Source organism: Trachurus trachurus (assembly GCF_905171665.1).
Source record: "Trachurus trachurus genome assembly, chromosome: 22".
NCBI lineage: Eukaryota > Metazoa > Chordata > Actinopteri > Carangiformes > Carangidae > Trachurus > Trachurus trachurus.
Genome location: NC_139907.1, coordinates 22,222,385 through 22,248,212, shown reverse-complemented (window position 1 = coordinate 22,248,212; position 25,828 = coordinate 22,222,385). Strand labels below are relative to the sequence as shown.

The 25,828-nt window shown below is 41.1% G+C and overlaps 3 protein-coding genes across 6 annotated transcripts in view; all 3 read right to left on the bottom strand.

Annotated features, from left to right (window-relative positions):
- arhgef10 (Rho guanine nucleotide exchange factor (GEF) 10) overlaps positions 1-4,347 on the bottom strand; it is a 54,811-nt gene extending 50,464 nt beyond the window's left edge. For both annotated transcript variants that reach the window (XM_083997691.1, XM_083997692.1), the window contains exon 1: positions 4,176-4,347. The gene's annotated coding sequence lies outside the window, so the exon portion shown is untranslated. The remainder of the gene's footprint in view (positions 1-4,175) is intronic.
- Positions 4,348-4,877: 530 nt separating this feature from the next.
- Positions 4,878-25,828, bottom strand: part of cln8 (CLN8 transmembrane ER and ERGIC protein) — a 191,750-nt gene continuing 170,799 nt past the window's right edge. Inside the window, exons 1-3 of one of the 3 annotated variants that reach the window (XM_083999041.1) lie at positions 8,682-8,743; positions 7,591-8,238; positions 4,878-6,916 (exon numbers count right to left, since the gene is read on the bottom strand). In XM_083999041.1, coding sequence (XP_083855167.1) covers positions 6,590-6,916; positions 7,591-8,130 — 867 coding nt within the window. In that variant the 5' untranslated portion in view covers positions 8,131-8,238; positions 8,682-8,743 and the 3' untranslated portion in view covers positions 4,878-6,589. Of the gene's footprint in view, positions 6,917-7,590; positions 8,239-8,366; positions 8,654-8,681; positions 8,744-25,828 lie in introns of those variants that run through there. The other 2 variants (XM_083999042.1, XM_083999043.1) reach the window with 2 other exon arrangements.
- The window catches only part of dlgap2a (discs, large homolog-associated protein 2a), a gene marked incomplete at its 3' end in the record, with an annotated part of 178,530 nt that continues 169,259 nt past the window's right edge, over positions 16,558-25,828 (bottom strand). Inside the window, exons 8-12 of the mRNA XM_083997835.1 lie at positions 21,623-21,711; positions 21,066-21,505; positions 20,857-20,948; positions 17,059-17,230; positions 16,558-16,757 (exon numbers count right to left, since the gene is read on the bottom strand). Of these exons, the coding sequence (XP_083853961.1) occupies positions 16,558-16,757; positions 17,059-17,230; positions 20,857-20,948; positions 21,066-21,505; positions 21,623-21,711 (993 nt within the window). The remainder of the gene's footprint in view (positions 16,758-17,058; positions 17,231-20,856; positions 20,949-21,065; positions 21,506-21,622; positions 21,712-25,828) is intronic.

The window sequence follows — 25,828 nt, the reverse complement described above, 5'->3', positions numbered from 1 at the left end:
CTTTGGCTTTACTGTTCTTGATTCCTTGTATTATGAAGAGCATGGTGACAGCATGTATCCTAAATCTCAATCCAAAGCCTCTAGTGTTCATGCTGGATCAACCTTTGCAGTAATGCAACATCTGGGCCAACTAGTCTTGACAACGAACCACACCACTCACTCTGACCTCAAAAGGGGTGGGGAGGCTCACAGACACACACAAGATAGCTGACTTTCTAAAGTGAGAATCCTCAGTCTTGGCAAGTTGGACCTGCTGTTGCAATCAGTTAACTTAGGATAAATGAGAAGCATATTCACAGACACAAATATCCTAATAAATCACAAACAACCCTCCTTATAATTACATCTCCTTTTGTTCCTGTAGCAGCGAAAGCTTTCTCATGCATGGCAGAGAGTTTACGCCTCCATCCAGTCCCTCGACACACTCAATAACCCAAGCAGAAGATGAGTCCCATCAGCTACCAGCTATAATTACAGGCCTAAATGGTGTGGATTACAGAACAATACATTTCATTAAGCAGGCTGCACATCGTCTGCAGCGTATTTATCTGATGCGAAAAGTGCAAGCAATTAAATACGTGAGCGAATTGCAAGCCAGGTACAAGCACTGAAGCCGCATTTCTAAACAAAATGTGGTGGTCAATGTTTAGTCACCACAATTGCACATTACTACACTGTGTGACCCATCACATTACAGTATAGTGTGAACAAACAGTGTTAAATTACTACACTATACACCTAGGAATACATCCTACAATAACAACAACATAATGACATTTTTTAAGTTACAATCACAATGTTAAGTTTTCACATTGACTTTAACTAGAAGGCTGGGTTTGTTTTCAATTTGAGACATAATACTGATGTGGCCTTCCCAGCTTGGTAATCACTGGACAAAATGAAAGTTCAAGGCTGCATAATATTTCAATTGTGGTGTCCATTTGAAAACAGAGGCAGCCACAAGTCTTGGCTGTCACTGGTCTCCACCCAGTGAGCCACACCAAAGCTTTGAGAGCCCAACATGTCACCAGAAGAGCACTATATAGTAGGGCTGGACGATTAATCGAATTTTGATCGTGATTACGATTTTGGCTTCTCACGATCATAAAAACACTGTAATCGAAGAGAAACGATTATTTTTTTGTCTATTGGTGTTTTATTCTGAAAAACACACATGCGCGCTTCCGCCCCCGCGCCTGCACTGCACTCCTCTCTCAGTTAATGCTGGGGACGAGTCCACTCGTGTGTTGACGGCGGCGTTTAAAAATCAGCGCCAGTGAAGAGAGAGCAGCGGCCACCGCTCAGGACGAATGAACGGGAAATAATAATTTAAAACACTCGCTCGTCTCCTCAAAGCGGCCGCACAACAACCCTCCTCCTCCTCCTCCTCCTCCTCCTCCTCCTCTTCCCCCGGCCCGTAGGCTACATGTGCATATGTTTACAAAGCAATCTGTAGAGCGGCGGATAACGTTATACGATGTTACGACGTGTATTTGTGTAGTTTAATCTGTCATAAACAAGAGATCACTTATGGGGCGCGTCAAAAAAAAAAAAAAAAGTTATGGGGTGCGTTTGTGACGAGAGCTGGGACAGCGCAGCGGGGCGGAGGCTCTGATCTTCCCAGGTTGGATTTCATCCCAGAGACGCAATAAGCGACGCACACGGAAGCAGAGAGCCTCCACTCTCCCCTCTTAATTAAGTTAAACCATGACAATTACTCCAAATCTGTTTATTCAAGGTGAAAATGTAGAAAAGTTAAGCTAAACATCCTGTATAGTTTCTGCTGCTGGATCATAAAACTTTAAAAAAAAAAAAAAAAATTAATACATTTTGAATAAATATTTAAAATTATAAACTTAAAAACCTTAAACACACATTGGCACTGTTTATTTAAGGTAATAATGTAGCATGGTCAAGCTATAAATCCTGTACCCCTTCCTCCCCCCATAATCGTGTAAATAATCGTGATTTCAATATTGACCAAAATAATCGTGATTATGATTTTTGCCATAATCGTCCAGCCCTACTATATAGTGAGCAGTGAGCAGTGGATAAGCAGCTGCTCCAAAGAGCTTTTGTTGACTGGCTGGAATGAAGCTCTGGAGGCATTTTAATATGAATAGAGCAACTCCTTCAGATTACAATAAATGAGCACATGAAACTGCAATTTAATCATCAGTGTACCGGTCAGTGAACTGACTTCAAAGTGAGGAGACACTGTCTGGCGCCAAGACTGCCAATGACCTCCAACTTTTCTTGGCTGCTGAGAACATTGCTCAACTCATAGAGCGTGGTGCTAACACAATAAAGGAATCTATGGTGCCTAGTTCTTACTGTATACAATGTAATCAGTGCACCCATGTCAACATGTATGCATGTTCCCAGCTGCTAAACAAGTGTGTGGTATGTGGGCAATTTCTCACATCCACCTGCAGATTAGAGCGGCGGCTCTCTTTCCCAGCTGTTGCTGAACTGTGTTGCTAATTCATGGCTTATCTCAGTGGATCATTGGAGGGGGTCGTGGGTGGACACTGAATCCATTACTGCCTTTCTAAAAATGAATGGTATGTTCCTCTGCCTTACCACCATGTACTCTGGCACCCCGAGCTTCGTCATGGTAAACAGAAGGCATTTATATGAGCCGCTACTTGCCAGAAGAGTCACTGACTGGTCACAATTACTTAAGCAATTACCAATCCCTGGCATTTCTCCACTTAACTACATCTGTGTTGACTATTACAACACCAGAGTAAGATACTGCAGTTGGAGGCTACACTGCATTTTCATTCTGAGGCCTTATGCTGACATATTGTCACCCAAGGCATAAAAAAAGAAATGGCAAATTAGTGTTAACAGACTGTGCATTCCCTTCCTCAAACCACCAACATTTTATCCCCAGAGGTCTCTACCACTTTCCCAGTCATAGCAGTTGTGGTTAGATGAGGAGAAAGTGTCACACAAAGAGTTCTGTGTGTCTACATGCCTCACCTGAGTGCTTGCAGAAGAAACCTGCAGAGAATTTCAGCGAGGAAAAAATGATTTGTGCTCCTTTAACAGCCTTCCCTGGGTGTTATTACAGAGGCTTGGGGTGTTGAGGATCTGTATTTGCAGCCAGGCCACCCTGGTTATTTGCTAAACAAATTACCAGTGGAGACTTTTGTGTACATGCATGTGTGTGTGACCCCCTGAGGGTTCTAACTCGTCCATGTACTCGTTGAATGAACTGGACATGCAGGACACCAGACAATACAAATAAAGATCAAAGCAGTCTTTCTATTTAAAACCTTCTTTTGGGGGCTTTGCTGAGCTTTAAAGATTCCCGGAAACACAAAGTTGAGTTTTGCGCAGTAAGAGGCACTTACTGCGGGAAACTGTTTAATTAAATTATGGTTTTACTACCTGTTTAGACTGATCTTCCAGTTGACTGAAGCTGTGCAGCCTTTTCACTGAGGAATGCTATGCATGACTACTTGAATTTGTAGCTGGGCAGCTTGACTGCTCCAGCCCAGGGAGACCACCACACTTATTAATGACTTCATATAGCCTAGGTTATTTACAACATTTCTCCTTCTTTCTATGTATAAGAAGATGTATGAATACAGTTCATGTTATGATGAAGATGGAAAACATGATTGTAAAGTCAATGTTATAAAGGGTAAAAGGCTATCTTGCACCTGCAACTGCATCCTTGAGGAGGGACAGACAGAGAAGAAAAGTTTGAGGTTGTGCTCCACAGTGATTCATCTAAAAACATTACTGACAGAGTCAAAACCAGATAGGTTAGTGTCCTGTTCAGTTCATATGTTAAACAATGAGGGAAAGTTTAGCTGACACATTTCAAGCTCTTCATCGGTTAATTTTCGCGATTAGGACGCGTTAATTAACATAAGTGAGTGGACAAAAAATGCTTGTTTTTGTATTTGTTATAGCAGGTAGTGGAGAGTTGGCAACTTGGCAGTGTAGCTAAGGCGCCACGTTATAGCCATCCCCCGGTGCAGTGTTTTCAAGAACAAAATACAAGAAAAGTAACAGTGATACACAAAAGACACATTTCTTTTCATGGGCTTATCGAATAATTAAGGTAAAAAACCCACCTGTGGAAAATATATGGCAGGATAGTTAAGTTACGGCTGTTTAAAACTTTGACAGAAACGTGAAAAATGTCCTCAACTCACCATTTTATGACTTTTCCCCGTAAGTATTAACTCGTCCTTCTGCTGTAAGAACATAAAAGTGTTAAACGTTGCGCATTTCTGACTTCGACACTACTTCAAGAAAACATCAAAACACATCCACTGTTTGTCCCTCTTTTCACTTCAGACTCTTCGTTGCAAACTGACTCCATCCATGAAAACTCTTCACCCGCCCCCTCGTCGCTGATTGGCCCTTGTGTGGACAACGGGAGACTCTGATTGGCTGTAGGGAACGTCAGTCAAACGTTCACCGTCTTCGGTGGGATCCATACGGGACAGGCCAGAGGAGTTCCCAGCTGCCCCCACGTGATGTGTGAGGTGGCTCTCCTCGAAACAGCTGTCCGGAGGTGATGTTGCATTCAAGTTTTGTCGGACTCTGAGAATGTTGTTCACATAGGTTGGAATAAAAGGCGAATCACACCGATTCGTTCATCTCATTACTTGGTGTTAGTTAACGTGATTGGAATTGATTTTGAAATACACCAAGGACCTTAATGTAACATGACAGCCTGTGATGATGCTTTGGACACAACAACCCTTACCGTGAAAAATGCGTCAAACTCAAGGGTGTGTGACGAGGGGAAAAAACTAGGTGGTAATATCCCAATGAGATAATTATCCCCATGCTGCCACCTACAGGCACATAGACTCTACTGCACAGCATTAAAACAGAAAACAATGAACGCCAGGAAACATTTTAATATGGAACTCAAAATAACTCAGATCGATGCATTCCCCAACAAAAACAGGATGTTGAACATTGAGCTCAGAGGAAACCCTCAAAACCATCCCATAATTCAACAGTACAGTGTTTCAATGCCGTTATCACAAATTAATGCAAAATGAAAATAAGACATTGTTTGATGTTAGTAATTTTTGCAGTAGGCCTACATGATCACATGTACGATAAAGACTCTTTTTACCTTGATATCTTCTTCATAAGTGGAGTGATGAAAATATTTTAAAACATTATAAACAGAGTTATTCATCTGTTCAGTTTCAGTTCAGTTCAGCTGAAGTTGTGAAATGCAAATGAAATAAAAACAAAACAGAAATGTCTAAAAATGTAGAGCTAACAAACATAATTAGATAGGAGCTATTGTAGCAAACTGTTACATCCTGAGGATCTGAAAGGTTTTAGCATTTGCAGCGACAAGTGACTGAAAGTGTTCTTGTGCCAGAGACATGACAACAGACCAACTCAAGGTCCAGACTTGAGGGACAATGAAGCCATTGTCTGTAAAAACAAAACACCAATAATACTGATAGAAAAAGCATCTATCTTATTAAAACATCCCTAAATTAATTTACCTCCAACCACAATATCAGAAATAAGTATGATAAAAAAAAAATATGCCTGGTTAATCTGTATCAATACTGTTTTGCTTTAGTCACATTACATCTCCATTTTTGACAATAGAGGCTTTGTAGAGTAAAGTCCTGAGCTTTCGTCCACCAGAAAAGAAAATTCAGTTAACTACTTTGTATTTTATGACCACGATAAACAGTTCTCTCTCTGCTCAGAGAAGAAAACACCAATGTGACTCATGATCTGACTGATCCAATTACCCAGTTCCCTGCTCCAATGACCAACTTTTAGAAGTTCATTCTTAAACTATAACTCAGTTTTCTTGCCTACGCTGCCCAATCAGCGCTAAATAACTGTCCATTGAAAAAGAACCTTTGGTGCATAGCCTCTCCTGTCTCTGGACTTCACCATTCACACCAATATCTGTGGACTGACAGGGAAATACAGTACAAAACCTCCTCCATTTAGACAGGGTTTACATTTCTGAATACTATAACTGTATAGTAGCTTCAATAGATTACATTTCTATTGTTTTTTTATTTGTGTTATTACTTCCAGTTCAATAAAAAATTGTTAAAAAATATTAACTCTGACAGATTTTTCCTTATAAGAAAAATCACAAGATTACAATTAGTAAATTTGTGTTTTGGAATTGCTATTGCAAGATCTTCTCTCTCATATTTGTTGCTGCTGTCAATGAATAACCAATGACATGATTATTGTGGTGGATATTTCACAACAGTGTCCTGAAAGTGACTCAAACAAGCGGTTGTTGCCAAGCCATTCCACACCACACAACCACATGTACCTATGAAGAGCTAACCAAATGGAAATAAATATTCCATATATATTAAGATGATCAAAAACAAATCTGAATGACAACCGCCTGAAAGTAAACCCAGCTGAAAGGCAGTGCAGTAACCTTTTTTACCATGTGGTATCTGACTAGGGACTTAAGAGTCTTAATCTTAAAAAATCTTTATCTTATTATCATCATCACACCAAAAGTAAAAGTCACTTAACACATCCATTATTAGTATTAAAAATCACAGTATCAGTCATTTGAGGAATCACCTCCTCGGGCCTCTCAACTGGCATGAGGTTTGACACGAACCCTTGGCTGGTCGTCCGTGGTGCCGTTGAGGGGAACCGACTTGTTGTCAAAGTTCCAGTCCACAGGGTTGAGCAGCTGCATGGTCTTCTTGTGCGTCCAGATGGGGTTGATGATGACCGTGAGCAGAGCTAGGCCAGTGAAGAAGAGCAGGCGTTGGGGGAGGGCCACGTGGGTGCTGAGCTCCCCCCAATGGGTGAAAGTTATCCACCACATGTAGTAGGTGAGCACCATGCGACAGTGGAACATGTGGATCATCACCCACTGGTTGGCTTTCCAGATCCAGGTGCGTGCCCAGCCGGCCTGGAAGAAAGAGAGAAATCAGATCATGGAGGGGAGACAGGGAAAGTGTAGTGATGATGACAGAGTCCTTTTTCTGTTTGTTTTTTTAGAACTTCCTCTTTCTAAGAACACTTAGCTTTATCTAATCACGGTCATAAGGTACACAAGACCAAAGAGGAACTGAAAGCTGGTGAAATTTCCAATACTTTGTTTGGTTGTTGACAAGACACACAGCAGTGGCAGATGCAACTTTAGCTCTAAAATACTGGTAAAACACTAAACGTGAAGAAATATTTGGTATTTATATGAGGGATCAAGATTTACTTTTTTTTTTTACTATGAGCACAGTGGCCCCTTATTTAAAATTTTAGGAGAAAGGTAGGTAGGGTAAGCAGAAGATTAAGGGCCGTAAATTGACTTGCAAAGCAAATATTCACATTTCCTTTTCATTCATGATCCTATTCCTCACATACATTGACCTGCCACCTGAAATGACAGATTCCTGATTTTTGAGTCACTCCTTACACATTTCACCAGTGTAAAAATAAAGAAGAAGTAAAATGTGCTGGTTGCACATGCGCAAGTGGATGAAAAATGTACTTGTGCCGTCTCAAATTTCAGGGGCAAAATGTCTGGCCCTGTATATTTCCTCTGTGTTGTGTTGCAAAGTGACAACAGGTGGGTTTACTGCCTACCTTCAGTAACATCCAGGATATACAGGTAAACGGTGTGCTCATCTCCAGCAGCAGCGTCACCATCGGCAGGAAGTGACCCAAGGAATCCCACACTATTGCCCCTGCGTATCCCGACAGGGCAAAGAAATGGTGCGTCGCCAGTGGGAGGTCGAATGTGCAAAATACCACACTGGAGGCATGAAGTGCTACATTCTCAAACACAAAGAAACCCGTGGCAGTGAGGACATTAAACCACGACCAGTCCTCTTGGCCTCCCACTTTGTCTCCGGCCAACGAAGAGTCCTCGGTCAGGGCCCGGAGACCGGCTACAGTACTTTGTATCCCAAACACCGCCCGGGTGGCTGCAAGGTCCCAGAAGACTTTCTCCTTAGCCAGCAGGGAGTTGTAAGTGTGTGACAGAGCCAGGGAGAGGAGGTGACAGAGGAGGAATGTTGCTGCGTAGAAGGCAAACCCCAGGCCGACGAGCTGGAGGCGATAGTCCCACTGGAAGTACTCTGCACTGGGATGGGGAGGAGAGCTGGTCTGCTGGTCAGGATCCATGATGGAGAGAGAGGTGGAGGTGGAGCTGAGAGGGGGGTCAGGGTTAGCTGCTGCAGGTGAGGCTGTGGGCAGGGCCTGGCACGTGCATGGTGTGTGTGTGTAGATCACCTGCAAATCACCCGAAAAGACAAACAGCAAATCATCCACTAAGCACCAGCAATGTGTAGTAATAGATTACTGTCACTGTAAACAACTGCAAATTGTTCCCTAGCTCATTTAAGCAACAAGCTACTTACTGTTTGACTTAAAAAAAACGACTTTTCAGAGTTGGTAGCTTTAGTGAACAACGGCGTCCGCTCAAAAACATAAAAAGAAATGATGATACCGAATAATTAGCCTCGTTTTAGCCATTTAAGCCGAACTTCTATCTCCAAGTTCTTCCTAAAACAGATGAGTCAGAGTCGAGACTCAACACACAACTTCACTGTGTAGCAACATTAGCACAAAAAAACAAAACAAACCCGAACCCAAACGTGTCTGTGGCCGCTGAGACAGTGTAGTGATACTAGGAAACAGCGGTAAAAGCTACGTTACTTCCTCGTTATACTCACCGACAGAAGAGTTTTCGGTGAACACAGTGTACGGTGTAGCCACGAGAAGAGACAACAACACACAGCCAACAGTACAATTCACATCATACGACTTCAATTTGGTCACATGAGCTAAAAAAAAAAAAAAAACAGGAAGTTACGCCTCCTCTGAACTTCCGGGTATCTCATTGGTTAACGCGGCTGAGAGGCACGGGGCTATTGGTTATCTCTTAAATTATGAGCTAAATACCAACAGGCTGGTTTACGGTTTTATTCTGTCCACAACGTTTCGCAACATACACTATTTAATTAACACACAAATGAATACACAAAGGCAAAGTCAGGACTAAAGTTACTTCACATGTTGATACGTAGCCTAGTTTATGCAGCTGTTTTGCTTTTATTTTAGTAGGCTACTATGAGGCTGTTTGAGTCACATCATGTGTTGTTTAGGTTCAGAAAAATTAAGACAACAGGAAACTGATCACAAGCAATAAAAAAAAAACCTTCCTCACACCATTCAAGGAAACCCATAAAAAAGACTCACAAACTGTAGCTGACGGGTGAGGTGGACCTTGTCATTATAATGGGACAATATCTGCTAATTAGCCAACTTGTGAAGAATGCTAAAACTCAAGTCCCATTATGTTTCAAACCTTTATTGTCATGAAATATTTACTGGAACTTTGTCAAAGCCTTAGAGAAACCACGTAGGCTAACTGCAATCAGAAATGATGAAAAAAAGTGTTAAAATTAAAGACAGGGCGTAATCAGGTGTCTTTTATATAGGCTACTACATCCTAACATAAGTATCACAGCAGTGCAAACCATCAAAAATCCAGAAATCCAGCTGCAGCATCTGCATTTCTTTATTTGTCCAACAGGGGGCGACTTCGCCTCATATACCATAGGATATGAGAATGTGAAAGACAGGGCCCTGGGTTCAAGATCATTTCCACAGTGCAACATTAAATGGAAATGACTTAACACCATAGTAAATGAATGGCTGCTGAATGCTTGATGTTTCATATGAAACCAATGTAATGTAAAACTAAAAGAAAACCCATTAAGTAGCACATTTAATCAACCTGCTTTGACATCCTCCTGAATCTCTGCCTAGTTGCATCGCAGAGGACATATCACACCATTTGTTTTGCCTGACAAAGAGCTCACACTTCAAAAATATTGCATGAATTAAATCTTTTGGGAACGTGTGAATATCAGTAATGGAAGAGCTTCTCCTTTTCCTTAAACTTACATCTTTATCATTTTTATTAGTGCATGATGTTTTATTATTCCTAACATAGCCTATCTCTTTAATCTACCAGAATAACTGAAAACACCTGTGTGCAGGGTCTCTCAGGATGATCTGGAACTTGAAGTAGCCTATAAAAGTACAGCCCTGATATATTGCAGCAATGTTCATCATATTCATACTATAACCCTGCAGAAATATGAGTATTAAGTGTCTACATTTCAGAGACTAAACCTAAATATAGCACTGCTGCCAGTGGAATCATCATAGATACACTGCATGAAACCTGCTGTTATTTGCTGCTGGGCCTGAATAAGATTACAGTTACAGCAGAGCATACATAAAATGTGTAACACTACTAAATGCAGTCGTGCTCAAAACCAGCTTTCCAGTAGCCTACAACAAGTCAACATTGCCACTCTGACATTCAGACACACACTATATTAGATATGAATCATTCTATTGTGTTGTGAACCAAAAAGGTGCTCTTGAACAATCTGTCTAAATATTATGATGAGTGGTGGGGCTGATTCACACTTGGTGGTTATGAATAAGTATTGCAGCATATATTGAGGAATACCATATTTTATCTATGATATAAATGCCAAGTTGCTGGTGACCTTCCAGACTCACTTAGGCAAGAACAGTGACAAGTAATTTCAAACTCTTTGACAGATGATTCAGAACTACCCTTCATCTTTATCTCATTGCTATTTTGGTTAGCAGACTATATAGATATAAAATGCATGAAATGTCAAAAACAGTTTGATAAATTCATTGAGGCTTTCCCCTGTGAGCCTAAAACCTTCCGCTGGGAATACATGATGTTGTTTTATGCCTTCCTGCTTATAGTGGATATTATGTAGTCTGGTGTCTGACTATGAAGTAAAAGCTTAAAGGGATTTTTACATCAACCCATAACGTTTTACTGATATTCATATCTAACCATAACTTCACAGCAGCAGAGAGTAATCAGCACACATTTTTCAAAGCAACCACACAGACAAATGTTTCCAAACTTTTTCTCCAAAAATTTAATTGCAGAATTATTTACACCGGATGACCTCAGCAATGATCAAACTACTCAAAGAGGCAAAATCTTTCAATAGCTCAGCTAGGAAAGAACAGAGGAAAAATGCATATGTTGTCGCAAACTACTAAAATAATACAAAAATAACTCAGTGATACAGTAACTACTGAAATAACACACATTGAGAAATGCATATGTGATCAACTGAAATAATAAATACGTTAACATCTGTGAGACAGTGTCATCAGTTTTTGATAAAATAAATAAGCCTACATTCAGATCAGTATTTCGCATGCCATCATATCAGCTTATAAAATAACTGTAACAAAGTAAAAATGAAAACAAAACATGAGCAACAGCAGAAAATAGTCATGTTTCAATGTAGCATATATTATATATTTATATATCTATATATATTTCTTTACAAATAATGAATATTTGGAATTATATTCATCTTCACTATAGATATGATATACAAGAGATGAAAATAGTTTTAGCTAAACTACCTTTTTCATTTTTATCTAGTAATTATAGAGTTGTTTCACATTCCAAGTTCAAGGAAGTGTTGTATCAGGCTATATCTCAGTGAGTCTGACGCTCTTCCCATGGCATGGTTACGAAAAAATCCCCTTGAAATATTTCACATCATGGGGTCGAGAGTCAAAAGCGAATAGACAGTCGTATACCAGAAGAGAGGCCACAGGATGTCAAGATGCGGGCTGAAATGATAGAAACATGTGACTAGAAATGGGAAAAAGGGAGGTGGCAGGAATGGCTTGCTTACACAAAACTGATGGGAAGATTTGTGGCTTTATGGAGTAATGACTTTACAGTATGCTGGATAAGTCAAAAAAGATGGCACTTGTAGTTAATTGCTGCCCTCATGACATTAAATGTGACAGTGATGCAATTTTCTGCCTTCTGGCTTTTCAGGAGTTTGTGGTGGGTGACCTGCGAAATTACCATCATCTTTTCATTTGGAAAAAAAAGGGAAAAATAGCAACAGTTACTTCCTGCAGAGTGATGAATTCTCCATTGCTGCTAGTGTCACATGCACACAGCACAAACATACGTCAATCAAAGGGATCCAACACAAAAAGCACTAATAATAATCCTCACATAGGAAGAACAAGATCACTTTGTCACAAGGTCATTCCACCTGTCCATCTAAAACTGTGTTCATACCTATTTGGATAAAAAAGAAAGAAAGAAGATTTCTCCAAGGTGGGAAGTTTTCATTGAAACAAACCTGACCCGACTATTACAGCAGAAAGATTTTGTTCATAGCTTAGAAATGGCTTTGAGAGAGTTTCGGGAGTACCAAGGTAATTTTTTTTTCCTCCAGAAAGGAAATGATTCCAAAACTAAATGTGTGATTTCTCTCAGCCTAATTCTTACTTCTAACTGTATCTGTAAATTTACTGAAGACTGTGTCTCTATTGCACAAATCCTTTTCAACATTTTCTGCTCCCTGGTGACTTTTGGCACTGATCTCACTTTGCTTTTTGAAATGGCTCATTCATGGTCTAACGAGAAGAACGGTCTCATTACAATTATGTGAATGCCTCTTGGAGGAGGAAGAGATATGCTTCAAACTGAACCAAGGTGGTGGATACAGTTCATTTCCTTTTTCACAGCCCTGAACAATTTGCATATGAGAGGAAACACCTCCGTTGTTTCAGTCGCAGCAGAGATTGATAGAACCACAATTTATATAGTGCTGATGCTTAGGTTCTACAGTGTAGGCCAATATTCAGCAATACATTTATCAACACAAGCTTTGAAGGGCCTTGGAGGCTGTTTGCTTGATCTCACCGAGGACCCGAAATCTTACATAAGCTGCTTTGCTTAGTCAAAAGCAGGCTGAAAAATACCCAGCACAGCGCCCAGCGATCCACACAGAACAGCCTTCCAGCTACATAACAGTATACAACACCAGCAGTTTGGGGCTCAGTGCAGAGCTCTCGTCTTCTCTAAGCCAGCATATGTCAGGCCGAGTCTGTCTCTCCCCCGTCTGCCTGCCACTGTGGCAACAGCAGGGGAACGTCTCTGCTCTGCCAACTGCCTGGCATCACACGCCCAGACACTTTCCAGAAACCCGCTGTCACACTGTTTAAGGTCCCTGCCTCTGCAATAAAAAAAAAAAAAAAAAAACCCAGCAGAATTATAGATGAGTGTGTTTTAAAGGAAATGTGTAATCTTACACTCAGCTGTGGGCTATTAAAAGGCCCAATCTGTCACTTAAGTATGGCACCACATGTCTGAGACACTGTCACCCTACAGCTGACTTTGGTTGTTGAACTGAAAATACCTTTAACTCTGAAATTGTCTGTGCCAGGAGAATTTAAAACAACTAAAAGATTAATAATGCATTCAGATACAGTGTAAGGTTGGTTTGAAATTGGAGTAAACACATCCACACTTGGAGCCATGAAGGATTCAGAGCTGTTTTTTGTCTTCAGGGACTTTATGTTTTTAAGTTTACCAAAGCTGCATGTAGTAATGATCTGAGGGAAAAGTAAATCCTATGTTATTATGGCGTGTGAAATATATTTCAGCAGAATGCTGATGACACAGGGACAATGTGTAGCGTGAGACGGAGATGCAGGTCAGGCCACAGTTGGGTAGTAAAAGGGAAATCAAGCCAACTCAGCCGCGCACTGACCCCAGATTCACCCTCTCTTTATCTGTCAGCACTGCGCCACAAACACCAGATAAACACACACATATCAACAGAACACACATGCACGCACAAAATATTAAAATTCACTGAAATGTTAATTCTCTATGATAAATCCCCCTGGTCCTACCTTTAAAGAAGCCAGGCACACTGGCACATATAATCAACAACAACAACAACAACGACAAAAAAGTCATAAAAATAGACTTTCAAGTGATGTTCTGATTAGCTGATAGCACGTTGTGTTGCACTGATTGTTTATCTAGTAGGCCTACTGTATTGATTAAATAAAAAGCAGCACCATTTGGTTGATTGATTACCCAAAGTTTGAACAATAAACTTCGGTCCTTAGGTCAGTGATTTGAACATAATGGACAGGTCAGCAGAATTTTAGCTTTTGCTCAAGATAAGCTTGATTTATGAGAAATATATTCATAACAACCTGGATGTAAAACTTTAATGTTGGTTTTCCACTTATACCAGGATATGCACCAGTTGCACCAGTCATTCATAAATCCATCACCAAGTTTGTGTGTAAGATGTCTCCAAAGGATATCTAAATTTGTCTCAAAGAAGTGATAAACAAAACAGGGTTGCACCACAAAAACTCAGACTTCAGTAATGTTTAAATCAGTTACTGGAAACATGGGCAGCACAGTCTGTTTAAGAAACTATGGAAAAGCAAGTCATTGTACCATTACAGGCTATACTGTCAGACTTAGTACAATTATTTAGAATGACTTGGATTATGGTCATCTAACACAGTTTATCATGTCAGACATGTTGACCACATTTCAGGTGCGCTCCTTGACTGTGAATGAGTCATGCTAGTTAGTGCCACGGTGCTAACGCATATGAGCTTTCTCACACACCCAGGCACATAGAAAGATGGGCATGTGTCTGTCCGTCTGTCTGTCTTATTAGCTCTGTGTTGACCTTAAGGTTGTGGGTTTGATTCCCATGTTGACAGAGATGGCACCCCCGGCCGGCAGCAGCCCGCCCGTGGCCCTCTCATAACTTCTGGGAGGAGATTCTAGTTTGTCAATGCTAGCTCTAATGTTAGCTGGGTCAGTTAGCTTCATTGCAGTTACGCCTGGCCACCTCTTGCTGTAATTATGTTTTGTAACACTAAACCCTATGTGTGAATTTGTTTGTGTGGTGCAACCCAATTTAATTTATGCAGAACTCTCCAGTTATAAACGACACACTGTTGCAATACAACTAGTTTGAGTTTACAAAGAACTGGTGCAATCAGCCTCTGGAGTGCATCTCAGCATCCTGATGGTAATCAAAGGAAATTACCGGTAATATCATCTATAACTACGTCATGCTGCTGCAAAATATCACCCACAGGTCTGCAGACCCACAGACAATTAATATTCCATTCCTCATGTATTTTCTTTCAACGGGAGTCTTGCAGAGTTTTAGTTATTTGGGACTTGCTTCTTGCCTCCCTCTGGAATGCCTTTGCCCCAATTTCTTTTCATTACTTCTCTGGGTTTCCTAGAGGGAGTCAGTGCAGTACTGATACTGCTTAGGTAGACTTTCAGCAACACACAACTTTTCAAGAAATATGAAAATTACAAAGCTATTTCTTTGATTAAAGGAACTCGTATGCAGACATTTTGTTTATGTTTTGAAGGGTTTTTCCATCATTCCTCATTAACTGTGGCTGGAGGCACCACTTCTAAGGGCCTGAGAGAAGTATATTAGATGAAAACACAGCAGTTTGGTTTTGTCTGCATGTGTGTGTGTGTGTGTGTGTGTGTGTGTGTGTGTGTGTACGAGCCACTGTATGCAACAAATCCAGATTTGTCAAAAGCAATAGAGAGGGCAGGCAAGCAGTGGATATGTAGGAAAAAAAGACACAATGAATATTCTTCCCGCTCACAATTCAAAAATACAACAGTACTATTGTGAACTTGGGTATGTACATTTCCCTTGGAAATAGAGACAATTGTAATAAGTGCATAAGTGCATTTGTCTACACATTTTGATCTAAGGAGTTACACAAACCTTCGTAGTTTTTTTTCTACTGCATTGACATGATGAAAATGTTGGCACAAGACTTGCATGTTTTTCCGCTTCAAGTAAATGTCAATATTTGAAAGTTGGCAACAGGAACATGAGATATATACGTAGGAACGTCGTTTGAAATGTGCATGTTAATGAGCTGACAGATGTCAATCTTCCACCAATCCAGACCATGAAAAATGTTTGACTACAACCAGATTGGGTAGAAAGCTGCATTTTTCAACACTGACCAGTCCAGAGCTTATAAGGGCTGCCTGAATAACCTTGTTGAATGGGTAATCAGTGCCACATGCACATAGTTGAGGTATTTCAAGCATTGGCACTTTTCAAAGTTTTAAACTAAGAACAATTTTGTGATATTCAGCTTGTAATTAACATTTACTCCAAAACGAACAGAGGAAAAAAAGAGTCACAATGTAACTTTAAATTATTTTAAAATACTGAAGGTTTACTAACTTTGACCATTTTTGAACAACTTGAAATAAATATAATTTCTCTCATTTACTCTTTTAGCTCAAAGGCCTGGTTGCTGGTAGGTTCTCAAAGCTGCACTTTTTAAATGGCACTTTGCAAATGCTGAAAAACTACAGATGTACCCATCCAGGGCATTGGATGAGAGAGCTCGTAGGCTGGGTATCGTAATCACCAGCAAACCAAGGAGAAACCCAACCAACCCATGTCAGACATACATTTTCTGCTAACACTTATTCTGGCAATGGGAGAAGAGGCTTGGCACATCCTACAGACCGATGGTGATGGGCACTGAGGATGGCTATCGAGATCAGACAACAGATGGATAAAGGAAGAGTAAAGAGAGTAGCAGTCTAGAAAAAAGGCTAGTTTTAAAGTTGTTTGAAAGTGGGAGCAGGGAGACGTGTTGGCCCCTGACCCTATCTCCTCAAAGTCTAGTCTGCGCCTCGGGAATATAGATCTCGATGCTGTCCGCTCGCTCCGAGGCTGAGTTCTGCCGGAAGGAGGCCGCCCGCTTGGCTGCCATGAGCCGCCGCCGAGCCTCCTGCCGGTGTCTGTCGGGGAGGTCCAAGGATTTCTCCCTCGTCACCAAACTCCTCTGTCGAATTGGCTTCTTTGGTACAGGAGCTAGTGGCTTCAAAAAGAGGCAAGAATAATTATGAAATTGTTGTACAGTCCTTTAGAAAATTACTGCTGCAGGGAAGGTGGCTGAAATATAGGCTACTGTATGTAGCAGAGTCACCCCCAGCACAATTTATATTTTCTTTGGACCTTCATCTTAACTAAAAAACTGTTACATCCTTCCACAAAGTAATATAAATAAGAAAAAAAAGCACACAACAAAATTCCTATTGGCCGAGAAGCATTAAATCAGTTGCACCTGACGCAGCAGTAACACATTGAGGCTGCCTGAGGTCAGGGCTAACACTGCCAGGGAGACTTCTCACCTTCTTCTCTGGGCTGTCAACAGGCCTCCAGTTGTTGTTCTTGATTTGCTGCAGCTGGTCAAACTTCATGGTGACGTCGTCGATGGAGAGCTGTAGCAGGTCCCAGAACCCGGCCAGGTCCTGAGAGGTGGGCCGCGGCATGGCGCTGGGGTCCTACAGGAGATGAGGGTGGGATGAGTTAAGACTGTGTTTAGATAGACACCTAAATACATTTGCTCAAGTGCAGTTATCAGATACTTGACTACTTCCATTTTTTGCTGCTTTATACTCTTGACTCCACTACAGTTCAGAGTGGAAAGTGGTGCTCTCAGTCCTGTGATAAACTGACAACCTTGCCCACGCCTACTGTCAGCTGAGACTGGCTCCAGCGCTCACCCTGTGACCCAATAATAAAGATGAGAGACATAGCTAATAGATGGATGATGTACTTTATACTCCACTAAATTTATCTAGGCTGCTTTAAAGATGAATATTGTACATATTGGATTATAAAATAAGATGTGAAGTCAGGGTCATAATTTAGATTCTTAGAGTCTATGTGCTAACAGCTCCACCAATGAGTGATTTTCCTCTGTTTTTTCTTCTTTCCATGATGACCCGTCAGATTCATCTTCATCGTGTTCATATGCATATGCAACTGTATAGAAATGGATTCAAACTATATTGTTTTTTTTGTTTTGTTTTTTTAACCCATTTTTTTTAGTGTGCCTATTGTCACCTGGCCGGGGACCTCTGCACCTGAGTATCATCTTTTGCCTATAGTGGTCACTGCATTTCAGCTTGAATCCACTAGATGTCCTTATCAGATTTAAAACAGGCACAGATACCAGTTTTTAGGGCTTCAGGGTTGAAATGACAGATAACAAACATGTGATAGAGACCAATCCTGTCATATTCCAATAGATGGGTTCAGAAATAATAAACTGCTTTTGACAATCGTGTTCTATTCATGACTTGATTGAAATGAAAGGAACGTCAGATTGAGCAGTGCCTCATTGTCTCTGGTTGTAATGAATCATGAGAATCTGTGCTCACCCTCTTTATTTAAGTAATAAAGACACATCTTTGTTCACTTCTCCTCAATTGATCTACAAAGAGACACTGTTGCAGGGTAACAGTACAACAATGGTGTGAGACAGACAGTTTTCTCAATGGTCTCATCATACAAGAAGTAATTAATTCAGGACCTTTTATAGAATATAATGCTAATAATACAAAGTTTGTGAGTTTGGTTTCTACTGTATATGAACCATGGGCATATAGGATTGGAAGCAATTATGAGTACATGGAACCTTTCATGGACCCCAGGAAGAATAGCTTTGGCATTACCATAGCTAATGGGGATCAATCATTATAACTAAAATAAAGTGTGAATGAAAGAGTGAATAAGAAAGCTGCTGAAGTGTCCCAGTCAACCTGGATAGTTGCATTTTAAACTCTCTGAGTCAGTGTCAGATCCAAGACCCCAGGAATATGGACCTGCTTCAACAAAACATCTAAAAGGGACATGACTATGTGAGCCCAGCTACATTTCCCACACTTACACTCTTACAGTGTCCAAGACCAGCGGTATGATGGTGCCATGTCTGTGCAATTTGCACCAGGAGAGTTACTAGGAGAGCTACTATTTTTATCCCAGCCTTATGTGCAGATGTTTAATTTCTCCTTTAATGTAGCATCATATCCTCCTATGGGATTCTGTGTTAACAAAATATATGGATGTCCATTTTCCGGGTGCTGGGAATCGAACCATCGACCTTCTGATTAATAGATGACCTGCTTCACTTCCTGAGCCTTATACTGTATATTCAAAAAATCCGACTTTCACTTTTAACATTCAAAAGCAAAATGTTATGGCATTACAAGAATGAGAGAAAAACAGACCTTTCATTAAGCTCTCCTTCAACACATTTATCAGCTTCAGACTGTGCTTTGCTAAATTGATGATAATGCTTTGATATTTACAGTATAATTCTGCGATATTTATAATGTCAAACAGCAAGACTAAAATGTGCATATTATTAGTCATTGAGTCATAGTTTTACTCATTTGTTCAGCATTTTAGGATCACTGCAACTTTTGTTGTTCAAGCAAATGCAAGGATGAAAAACACACAGTTGATTTTAAATATCATGCTATTCATCAGGTAAGTTAAGCTTGGACACATTTCTGTTATCTGTAATTACCGTGGAAGTGCCTCAGCACTTCATCAGCTTTATTCTGACCCCTGAACTTGAGATATTCCACAAACTGTCTCTCGGAAGTCTTAAGGCTCCAAATTTCCAGAGCTGACAGATTTAGGAGGAGTCAGAGTAAGTTTTAAGCCCTGGCTGTGTCAGTGTGTGCTTTTAATCCTGGAGCTCCTCCCAGAGAAGTGCTCCACACAAACTGTTTGTCTCTTTTCAGAACATTTTCAAGTCCAGCTTTATAAAAGTCGATCTATGAGGTAGAGAGAAGCAGGCTGTTAAATGCAATTAGACGTCTATTCAAGCTGCTAATTTGGGAGAATTTATCCACAAATGAAGCCTAGACGTGCAGTGGATTTTGATCTTCATGCATTTGTGATCTGGAGAAATGATGCAGCTGTTTTTAATGGGGAAGTTGCCTAGTAAACTTGCATAATGCTGTTTCTTTCAAATGTGAAAAAGCACTTGACTTGGTTTAAAAGGCTGGTTGACTGTATCAAATCCCCATGCAATTCCCATTCCCCCCCTGAATAAGCAGGTTCTGATTCACACTGCAAAAACAGCATCACAGTCTCTCAGAGCTCCACACCTTCATTTGAAATATTGGGCTCTTGGCTCAGATCAATACAACCAGTTGTGAACAGTGCAAAGAAAAAAAATGCGAGGCAGAAATCCCTGACCCTGTGTGTGTTCCTGACCTCCTGGATAAGCAATAGAGTGGCTGCTGTCTGGTTATTTAAGTTCTATTTACGCTTCAGCCCTCAGTTCTACTCTCTGCATTACAGGGAACCCACCCACCCACCCTTATCTATTGTTCATTTCAAAAACATTCAGGTCACATATGAATGTGCTGTTGAGCTTTTCAACAATCAATGCCATATTCAGGGAGCTTTGATTCAATGTGTTACAGTTGGCTGAAGTATGAAATGTGCACTGTAGGTTGGAAAACTAAGGCTGTGAGGACACGTAAAGGAGTGTGGAGCTGAGTCAAGACAAATCTTTTTGTGCTTGCTTTGTTCACATTTCCTCTGTGGCATACTAATTTGTCCTCTCCTCACTTAAAATTCAGATCTATTATTCTGATGTATTCTAATTTCTGCATACAGAAGATATTGAAAGGAGTAACATTATTTAAATTCTGACCTGCACCTGAAGGAGACTAAAAAAATGTGTCCTACGTGCGACTGTAACTATAAGTTTGTCTGAGTTGACATGAAAAGAATAAAATCAGGTTTTTCTACTAAAACTGAGACATGATTTGTAAATTCCTACAAGGACAAAACTGTATTGTTCTATCTCATCATTTTAAGCTGTATCATATATGGATAATCATATAACCCACACTCAAACACTTACTAGCTACTGTTTTCAGAGATCACATTAGTAAAGTATTATTGTTCTATTCTTCTTCTTAAGATATTTAAAAGGTCTTTTGATATCATCTAAGGGAACAAATTTCCTCTAATCACAACAAGAGTTTGCATTAAAAAAATGTATGGAACATTGTTACATTTCAGAAATGTAGAGGAAAGGAGGACATTTCAGTGTGTGTGTGGACACTCACATACTGCTTCTCTTTGATAGATTTCTTACCAGGTTTTGCTGACACAGCCAGTAGAATTGCTGAAATTTCTGAGACATGAGCAGCTGAGCGCTTCCCACCGCACTTCGGATTTTACCTAGGACTGAAACACACACGGAATATCAAATACTGTACAGGACACACAGAAAGCACCATATGTCGAGTGTAAAGAAAAAAAAGTCGAAGATTAAATATCTGAAGCTTTCAGCCGACCACTCACTCTCCTCTGTCAGGTCGTTCTCCTCAGCCTCTGCCTCCATCTCTTTGCACCAGCCCTCCATCCTCTTGGTCTCTGTGTGGAGCAGTTGCATGAACCAGCTCCCGTCCCTCCGCAGGGAGGGGGACGCCCTGCCCGAATCGACCGACGAGACCGCGCTCTCCCGCGGGGAGGGGGGTTCCAACTGCCAGGTGGTCTCGCTGGTGGTCTCCCTGGGGCTGGGGGGTTCAGTGGGGGTACGGTAATCCTCACGGTAGCTGAAGAGCCCCTGTGTGCGTACGGTTCGCACCGCACCGTACTGTGTGGGTGTGCTGGGCTCAGAGTGGCGCTGGAAGCCCCCACCAAACTGCAGGCCTTTGTCCTCCATGGTGGGGAAGCCCTCCAACTCCATGTCAGCCTGCACAGCTGCAGTCACACTGTTGGAGCGTTTGAACCTGCCCTGCCTGCAGAGATACACACACACAACCAAATGACAGAGAATTGCAGCAATGATGGGGATATATGTTTGTAAAAGTGAAAGAAAAACATCAAAGAGCAGGCAATTTAAATGATTATCTCACCCCTTCTTGTCATCTTCTACCTGGATCCCGACAGAGTGGTACTCCCGTGAGCCTTTGCTTTCAGATTCAGAGTCCGTGGCTGCTTCCACCTAATACAGAGAAATGGTACAAATCAACGGTGCTTCTAATTATGTGAGCGGCCGTTCTCCTGTGTTCCTGGGTTTATTGGTCGGGGACTGGACAAAGCACCTCAACGGTACAGCGCCTGTCAGAAAGTAAACACTGCATGATTTATGGAAGCTGGAAAGGTAACAAGACTGAAGAGATTGCGATGCATGTTACACTGCACACTGTATTGTGTCTAAAAATACTCATTTTTGTTCGTTATTTTCAGATTTTTGCTTATTTAGCTCTTACTGTGGCGCAGTGCTGCGTTGAAATTAGTATGTGGGACACATGCACATCAAAACTATCAAATCCAGATCAAGTGATTTGCAATGAAATAGAAATACAATTAAAAAAAGGTACAGAGTATTTTCTTGTACCATAATCTATATTTTTAACAGTCAAACAGGAGTCTATGTGGTCACATAACTAAGTTTTCGTTCAATCTCAACATTCTAACATTGTTTCCTGATGTTGGCAGCTGGATAGAATCAGCAACTAGAAACACTGATGAGCTTGTATTGGCTGAAGATTAAGGCATTTTCTCATACAAAGCCAAAAGGAGAGCAAACATTGGCTTCAAATGAGTGCTAATAGTGCTAACAAGTTAGCCATATCAACATTTGCATCTCGTCATATTGCTCCCAAAAGGCCTGAAAAAAAGAATCCACTGGAAAATTGCTTAATGCTCTGAGTGAGGTCGTAGGGTTTTTGCAGAGTATTCATGGCTGTGTGGCCATAGTTACGCAGTGACAGATAGGGCAACATTAGTGGATATTATGGGATGGGAAGGAAGAGTGACTGATGATGATCCTCCCTGCTGCTGCGTGGCTGAGATCCTGATCCAGCAGCCCAGACTCAGAGACTCTTTATCGCTGCCTGCACCGCTCCCCGGAGCCTCACATTTTACTGGCTTTATGGAAACCCTGTCACTGCTCGCCATTTCTGCTGTGCTCTTCTATCTGTCACATTTTACGTGTTTCTCCATTTGCTCATCTTTTTCTTTTTTAATTTCTTTGCTTTCACTGCTCTCTTTGTCTAGCGCTCACAATTTCCTGCTGGCTTACTGTCACAATCTTTTTCTCCCTTTTGTGTCTTAAGCCTCTCTTGGACTTTTTTTTGTCATTTGAGTCTTTCTTCCTTAGTGCCCACTGAGGCTTTTTTCATTGTGACTGTATCAAAAATGGTCTGCACATCAAAAGTTTGTACAGAGCGGCCGACATGGTTACTGGCAGAAAGCAATGAGCCATTTCTTTCATTCTGAATCTAGCTCTCCTGAATCCAGGTTTTCTACAGTATCTATCTTTTGCTTGGTATGTTTACCAGAACATTCAGGTGTCTTTGCCACCAGAGTGATTGCAAGGGTGATTCATAAATGATCACACAAGGCCTTTAGAGCATCTGACATTCATAAATCTCCAGCGAGAGTTTTCAAGAGAGAGAGTCAAAGGCACCGGGTTCAAAATAGGGTGGGCTTGCGCTGTGGAGAAATGTCAGGCCTATCTTTGGTGTGGAGTGGTCAGTATTAAAGCTGTGAAGTGACATTTTTGGAGAGCCATTTTGTATTCTGTCAGGCTGTTCGGGAGAAGCTGTTAGTGGGAAGGAAATGAGTATAGAGCAGCTCGCCGAGGTGACCTCCATTACTTTGTGTTAGAAGCAGAGCAGAGTCCACCTCATGAAGAGAGAATGAGTTTCATGTCTGTGATGGATGTGGACTGCAGGAAGACAAAACATCCAGGAGGCTGTGAGATTTACGTCCAATAGGCTTAGCTACCCTGAGGACGTTTAGGTGTGAGTACATAGACACACACACACACACACACACATACACACACTGCATCAGTAATCACCGCCACAACATAAGCACAGGTGTGGAAACTGTGAGCATCAGCGGAAAGCTGAACAGAGCCGCTGCGCCTTTCATCCAAGACACACAAACACCACCTGGTGACTCCTGCCAGCCGGTGACTGTGTTTAAGGTTAAAAGATTTGACTTCCACTTTATACAACTTCATTACGGCTCCAATTAAAACTATTTTTGTAAACAATCAATCAGCGCTTTAGAACACAAACATGTCTCAGCTGTGGCTAGGGCTGTGAAGTGGCCTCTCAGGACCAGGAGGGTGGAGTCAATACAACACCACATCCACACGGTCAGAGATTAATAACATGTTGACCTTCTGAGAGAGAGGGTGTAAAAAGCGAACTACAGATCAATGCAGAGGCAGCTAATTTCAGGTTAATTATGCTTCCAGCAGCATGTCCAGCAGAGCGATTGGCCATATGATATGATGAGGTCAATGGAAGATGTCTGAAATATTGAAAAGTGCTCTCTCTGTAACACATTATGGTCATCTTACTTATTCACTTAAATAGTATTGATTAGTGGTAAACCATATCGGTTTTAAGACAGACAGAGCAGCTCGTGTGCATTATGCATGCGCCACTAAAATGTTTTTGAGTTAGTAATTCAACTATAGTTTCTGTCATTTTTTTAGATGGGGGTTCTCTGGGCAAAAAAACAAACTCAGTTTAGACTCTAGTTATGATCCACCACTGTGAACTTTATCCCAATTCAGATTAAACTAAACAGAATAAACAGTTTTTAAGTCTTTTATTCCCTAACATGAATACCACACTATAAGGAACAAAATTTCAGTGAAGATTTTTTTTTATTTCTGTAGAACAAAAAGTTATCAAACTTTAAGTACAAATCACCGGATTCTTGATTAAAAAAAAAATCCTATTCCACCAAGCTGACAAAAAAAACAAAAAACAAAAAACGGCATGAAACTTTTTTGTTGTGAAATCAGTGTCAAATGAGTTCAAATGCAGCTCTGCTCTGCAGAAATACCCTGACGCTATGATGTCCTGACGATCAAACAGACATTCAAAGTGGTGCTGGACTGATGATGATGGGCTGGCCGCTGGACTGCATCTAAAGGGAGTTCCCGGGACACTTTAAATGTTGCCAAGTAAAAACTGCCCTCTCTGCACTTCAGTCCCTCTCAGATGCCTTTGTAGATATAAACCTTTTTTTACTCCTGTATTTATAATCAAATGTTTTTATGCATTTTACACAGATCACTGCTGCCCATACGAAAGACAATCGAATTCTGTCGCTCTAATTCACATTTGCACACACAGACATGATGCATCCTAGCTTGCTCCCTGACTATACCACTCCCGTGAGTTCACCTTCACTTCTTCTCATCCTCTTAAACAGCCTCCTGCTCTTTCCGCTTCACACCTCTCTCCTCCACACTGTATCTGATATGTATTCACCTCTGCTGGTAACGAATGAGCTAAATCCGAGCTGCATGTGCGCTGATTTGGGAAGACGTGGCCACGATTGCATTTCGCCCACTGTGAAGTTTCGTGAGGCATGACAATGAGGTTTTGATGTCGCAGCTCTGCTATTTAAAATTAGCACTCATCAGTGTGGTCAGGCGGCAGATCGGCCTTGGATGACTGACTCTGACTAACAGGAAACAGGAGAGTGGAAGTAGCTTACTGTATGTGGGTGAGGTATTAGGTGTGAAACAGAGAGTAAAGAGTTATCTGCTCATTGACAGAGTAAAGCCGTGCAAAGGAGACACTGTGCAAATTAATGAATACAGGACGAGGTGGTGTAGGCCTACAATGCAGGAAAATGATGGAACCAGGTTACTGCAAAACTTATTTTTACATTCACCTGAAATGTCTCAAAAAAAGTTGCATTTCAACATGTCAGTGACAATGATAATGGCTCAGATATGGGTCACACTGACTCGTTTCCAACAATCTGCTGTCTGTGCTGTGTCCTCATCCTGAATTATTCCTTTCATTCTGAGGTTATCCTTTCACAGCAGTACGTCACCTGAAGCCTTGGTAGAAGTTGTGTCCACTTTACCTGAAGTTGGCTGAGTTGTCCAACGTTGCTATGGTAACTAAGTATCTCTATAATTAAAGAGATCACTTTAGGGTGAAGTGAAACTTTGTGTAAATTGGGAGAGAGCGGACAGTAACCAGGTTTCTTTAAAAGACCGCAGACTGAAATCCAGTACATCATTTTAATAGCCTATTAGAACTAATGGGTTGGAGGCTGTTTGTCATTGCTTG